Below are 6325 nucleotides of genomic sequence, written 5' to 3'. Positions count from 1 at the left end.
GAACGATTATTGGAAAATAACTCTATTTTTTTTTTTTATTATTATTTTTAATACAAATTAAATATTCAGTTTATAATTTAATACTCTCTCGTAGAGATGGCAAACAAGTTGTCCCGTCACATCTCTTCCCGAACTGCAGCGGGATTGTCTTCAAGTGGGGCACGGCAGATCAGGGCCGAGGTCTATGAAATGGATGCCCAAACCCATCTCACTACATGTACAAGCGTTTGTGAGTCTGACCGCAGGACATGTGATAATACACGCAACATTAATCTTCAGACCACTCCAGATCGATTTATGCCACCCTAGGACATGATCCAGGTCATCGATTGAATTGTACATGATACTTGCTTATTTGTTACTCAAAACATTTACTTTTGTCACACTCCAAAAATATTAACATACCAAATAATAATAATTGCTGAAGATTTTTTTCATTACCTTATAACTCATAAATTAGTAACCAATGTTTTAGTTTGATGAATCCAAAAATTAAATAAAACCAAACACAAAAACAAAGTTGTCAATCCCAAAGTAAATAAAAAGAGAACACCTTATCAAAACACCGCCAGAACTCAAATTGTCATCGTCGGAGCTCGAATCATCATCACTGGAGTTTGATTCGTAATTGTCGGAGCTCGAATCGTCATCCCAGAGATCCTTTCATTTTCTCGGGGTAAGTCACCCAAATCACCTTATTCTTAATCTCTCTCTCTCTCTCTCATTTTTTTTCCAGGTAAAACAATATACGAAGAAAAAAAGACGCAGGTCCTTGTAATCTCACATGGCCCGCTTTGGCCCATCCCAAAAATCACAGTCCCGCAACAACCCGTCCTGCGGGGCCCGCTAATTTGTGGGGCTAGAAAGCCCCAGCTCAATACCGCTCCACAACAGTCCTTTACGGGTCATGCCCGTGGTTCAGGTCCATGATTGTCATCTCTACAGTATATTTTAGTTTGTTGGTTAAAATCGTTTATATTAACAAATAAAAATGTAAATTTATATTAAATTATGAACTCTTGCGTTAAAAGTTGAAGTAGTTAAAATATACTATTATTTATAAATTGATTTTTCGCTTTTCAAGTTAAAAATTAAGAAAAAATTTATAGTCTTTAAATTTTTATCCAACTTTGAAGGTGTAAACTTCATAGAACAACAAAGACATTTGGTAATTCGAATTAAATATTCAATCTATAAGTAAATATTTTGATTTTTTGTTATTATAATTTTTTTTTTCAAAGGAAACAGAAGCTTTTTATACTATAAAACCGGACCTAATTAAAAAATAGGAAAAATCCCATAACAAGACTCACTACTCCAAAATACTAAAAGATAGAAAACCATAAGGCAAGAACCGAGATTTCCCCTTGTCCCAAAATATGTACTCGAGCTAGGGGATCTAACCTTAGCCTTATAATTTCCTTTATTTCAGCAATGATGGCCTCAGGTGGACGAGCAACATCAGTGTGGATTCTTGAGTTTTTTTCCTTCCAGATCAAATATAGACAAGCTTGATGAAACAGCCTCACAATCAGCTTCACATTCTTATCTCTTGAAGGGGATTTCAACCATCTTAGCCTATCCTCAAATAAGACTGGAGAAGTAAGATATAGTCTAGAGGTAAAGAAATACTACACCCACACACTGAAATCGCAGTAGAAAAACAGATGATGTCTACACTCATTATGACCAACGCACATCACACAAGTTGGTGACACTAATAATCCCCAACAAAGAAGTCTATCTCTTGTAACCATCCTATTTCTTGCTGCCACCTAAGATAAGAAAGCATGCTTCGAATACGCTCTGAGAACCAAACCACCTCGTGCCAAAAAACTTCCAACGTACAAAGAAACAGAGCTTTCCAAGTCTCACTAGAGAATGTCTCTAAACCATTCTGACCATTAGTAACCCAAATATATTGATCATCAACTTCCAAATTTATAATCGGTTGTGAATCAGGCATGCTGTCCCCAAGGAAAGTGATGATCGGATTCCTATTTCTACTTCTCTCAAAACACCACCCATCACACGTTAAAGCATCTGCCACCACCGCATTAATACTAATACTAGTCACAACTGGGCCGCTCTCGCCAACCAGATCAATAAGAAGACCGAGAGATGTCCAGTTGTCCATCCAAAAGCTTGCTGAAATCCCCGAGCCAACTTGACAATGGATAAGAGCCTCGCTCCAGACCTAAGCTTACACAGAGATTGAAAAAGTATTTTACATCAAAAAAGAAACTCATTTCTTTTCTTCTAAAAGAGTAACAGTTAAGAGTGAAAGTAGAGAAAAGGTATTCTCCACTATGTTGTTATGCTTCAACCGAAAGAGTGAATGAAGATCGTATGGTTATGATCAAAGAAAAAACATTATCATACGATTGAGATTAAACTTTCCTTAATGACAGTTTGTTAATTTTGATATCCTTATAGCCATCTAATATATTAAAACTGAAGTACAAAATTTAATTAACCCTAAATTTTCTCTACTAATTACAAGTTTATGTCACTGGCTTTTAATCCCATTATTTAATTCAATTAAAGACTTCACCTAAAATGACGTGTTTTAATACCAAATATACATGAGTTTATGTTGGTGTGCAGAATTAAATCTGATTTATGCAAAATCAATAGACTAATATTATACACCAATTGTATAAAGCATGTGATTATCAAGCGTGTGATTATCAAACAACTTTTTCATCTAAGTATTTTTTTTCATGTATACCACTAAATTAGTTACAAGTTTTGGTTACAATTGTGTATTTTTTTTTCCAGTTTTCTTCAAAATATGTACGAAACATTATTGGTATTAAGCTGGACCATCAAAAGAACTTTTCTGATCATATATGAAAACAAGACCAAGAGAAAAACACGAAAATATAAGGTCGTGAATGGTGACCAAGCGAACGAGGATGAACCCTATATTTCTTAATATTCCTTAATTTTTTTTATCATTCATGAGGAATAGAGTTTCCTTTTCATTTCTCTTCATTCCTTTGTTTGTAAAGAAGTATAGAACAAATCTAATCCTTATTAATTTTGATAAGGAATCATCATTCTTCATCATTCATAAAATTTTATTTCTACTCATTTTTTTTCTATTCGTTCTTATTGTTTTTATGATGGTTACCAGTCACATCTTAAGATTATACATCAAAGACGTTTGTATAAAATGCAAAATATATTTATAATACTACATTTGGTTAGTTAGTTTCAAAAGATATTTTTGCTAAACAAAATCAAAACTAATAACTTTGTATATTCCTAAAATCAATAACATTCCAAAAAAAGTTCCTATTTAATAAAAAATATTTCGTATATTCCTATAATATTAATTTTAAAAAATCATTTCCTATTTTAAAACAAACATCATAACTAAAACATTAGCAATATTACCAACATAATTTGCATATTCTGTTTTCAAGACTTGAATGTTTAGCTTATATAAAAAAGGATATTCTATTTGTGATAAAAAAGAATGTATATTAAATAATTCATAAAATTATTGTTTATATATTATAATCTGAATACGACTGTTTGGATTTCAATTGGTTTAATCAATACAGTGTTATAAAAATACTGAATACAGCTACAACACATTACAACATATAGACAATAAAAATGTTATGTGTAGGCATGTCATTTAAAACAAATATGTAGTATGGTAAACGTTTTTTTATTAACATAATTTTATCTATTCTATTAAAAATGAAGTACAAAATAATATTTGCCTATAGTGTTTTATTTAAAAAAATTTCATTCAGTTTTAATAAATTATAACCATTTCATTTATTATCTTTTCTAAAAAATTCAACATCATTTACTACAAAAAAAAAACATAACTTACGAGTATTTCATTATATCTTTTACATTCATTTTCTCACTCAAGAATCTTATTAATTAGTTTTACTATAATATTTTGACATGATTTATTTACATGTTATCCATAATAATTCGACATGTTTGAATTTAATTGTTCTATTTGTGACAAAAATTCAAAATGGTAACAAAGAGTTTATTTATTTATTTTGTTTACATAATCAGTCGGTATTTACATTCAGATGCCCATTCAGGTACGCGTTGTTTCTTTCGGATATCCGGTTTTTCGGATTTTGAAATTAAGGTCCATTCGAATATAAATTTTTGGGTGGCTTTGTCGGATCCTCTCAAAATATTAACACCGACACTGGCATGCGGATCAATCTCTAAGTATAAATCAGAATTGGTGATAACAGATTTGTTTTCCCCTCGAGGGTCATACTAGATTTGTGTCCAAAAGTATAAAAGGACAACAATGAGATTTATAAATCAGGGACCAAATTATGAAATTATTACAAATCCACCCTCAAATCGTAACCATATCTCTGGTTTGCCACATTTTCCTTTGAAGTTTAAAAGTAATAGGGTAACAGTAAATATACAGACACCGAGAATGCCTCTCACATTTTTCGAAGGTTGTCCAACCTTGCCTGAAGATCACTATCTATTCCCCCACCGTCCTCAGCTCCGGCCGCCTCAGCTTGAACCACCTTGTTCTTTGCTGCTGGTGCTGCCACCGCACCAGATGGGGCATTCACCAGCTGAAACACCAACAGACCAATTCAATCAAGTTAAGCATTTGCAATGCAGGTTTCATTTTGGTGGGGAAGCAGCAGCCAGTTTCAGTTTCAATTCAGATTCAGTTTTGTTTATTGGATATCTAAAAAAAAGAAGAATGTGATTACCTCTTGGTTGATATCGATACCGATCTCGTCAAGGACTTGGCTAACAAGATCTTCAGTCTCTTCCTCTTCCTCATCTCCTTCCAAAGCATCATCAATAGCATCTCCCATCACCTCAGAGACCATCTCCATCTTCTCGTTCTGCCTCTCAAACTCTTGCATGATTTTCTGCAGAGAAGGCAGGTTCATCTGCCTGTTCATTTGCCCCATTGCTTTAGTCACACCTTTCATTGCCTCTCCCATTGCTTGTGTTGATTTCAGAGTCTGAAGTAACACCAAAATATTGGTTTTTTTTTTTTTTGGTATTATTGGAAACGGAACTTTCGCAATAACCAAAGGCAAGAAGTAAAAGCATACCTGGATCCTGAGAGAAACACCTTGGAGTTGGGATTTAAGCTTGTAAAACTTCTCAATCTGGTGCCGTGTTCTGATAAGGTCTTTTGCCATCACCTTCACAGCTCCCTGAGAGTACCAAAATCAATTTATAGTTACCACAATCTATTCAATCAAACTTATAAGTTTCATTAAAAACTAATAGCATAAGCCAACCAAACACTTCATAACTCTAATGTACTCTGTTAGTCTCTTCTAAACAAATCAAGACTCACACTTTAGCATCACCACATACCTATAGATAGGTAAGGAATCATTTAAAACCTCAACAAATCACTAGTGTTGCTAAATTTTGAATTGCACACAAGATATAGGTTAATAATATAAGAGAGACAGAAACAAACCATCTGTCCCTGCTTTGCGGTCTTTTTGATCTCGGCAATAAGCTTCTTCTCTTGTGTCTGAAGGCCTTGCCTCTCCCTCTCGATGTCTCTGATTGACTTATCAAGCATCCTCTTGTTTTCCCGCAGAAGTTCTGAAAACCCAAAACCAAATTAAAACACCAACGGCAGGAGAAAGATGTCACAAAACAATAGATCAAATAACTGCGATGATGAAATCCCTAACAATTCAATTTTTTTTTTTCGAGAGGGATCTGAGGATTTGAAGAAACCTGCGGGAGTTTTTCGCTTTCCAAAGATGGAATTCATCATGATCCAAGACGAATCTCAAAACTTTGAAGGGAGATTATTCCAATTAGCAGAACGAGACTTCGATCGGAGTTGAACAAAAAAAAAAAAAAAAAAAAATTTTTTCTGGGATTCTCTTCTCCTTTAAGTTTTCTTATATATCAACTATAGCTTAAAATCTTTCTCATTATTAACTTCGGATACATGTATATTTCGGAATAACCCCCTCAAAAAGTTTTTTTTTCTATTTATTTCCTGATAAAAATGTTACTTTACTAAAAAACCCTAAGAGCAACCTCAATAGGAATTCTAAACAAAATGTTCACAAAATACATATATGTATATATAAGTATTAATATTTTAATTATTCGTATTTCAAAATTACGGAAAACTCAACATATTCTTTTTAAAGGATTTCTTTAGATTGGTATATATGTATTTTTGAGAACTTGAAAACTTTTCATTGGAATTGCTCTAAAACATGACTTTTTTTATTTGAAACGATCTTAGTTAGAGATTGGTGCATGCCGTTGGATGGTTATCCATGATTGGTTGATAGAGATGCATTTAAGGCTC

General features: G+C 33.1%; 1 protein-coding gene across 1 annotated transcript; it reads right to left on the bottom strand.

The window, feature by feature from the left end:
* Positions 1 to 4287: 4287 nt before the first annotated feature.
* Positions 4288 to 5874, bottom strand: LOC106329195 (vacuolar protein sorting-associated protein 2 homolog 1). The gene is made up of 5 exons (XM_013767806.1): positions 5734 to 5874; positions 5465 to 5595; positions 5085 to 5189; positions 4731 to 4991; positions 4288 to 4586 (listed from the first exon to the last, which is right to left on the bottom strand). The coding sequence occupies exons 1-5, from the start codon at positions 5771 to 5773 to the stop codon at positions 4446 to 4448; spliced, it is 678 nt and encodes a 225-aa protein (XP_013623260.1). The 5' UTR covers positions 5774 to 5874; the 3' UTR covers positions 4288 to 4445.
* Between the last annotated feature and the right edge of the window lie 451 nt (positions 5875 to 6325).

The sequence above is a fragment of the Brassica oleracea genome, chromosome C3 (genome assembly GCF_000695525.1).
Source record: "Brassica oleracea var. oleracea cultivar TO1000 chromosome C3, BOL, whole genome shotgun sequence".
NCBI classification, from domain to species: Eukaryota; Viridiplantae; Streptophyta; class Magnoliopsida; order Brassicales; family Brassicaceae; genus Brassica; species Brassica oleracea.
Note: the sequence above shows the minus strand (reverse complement) of the source record. Positions and strands in the feature narration are given on the sequence as shown.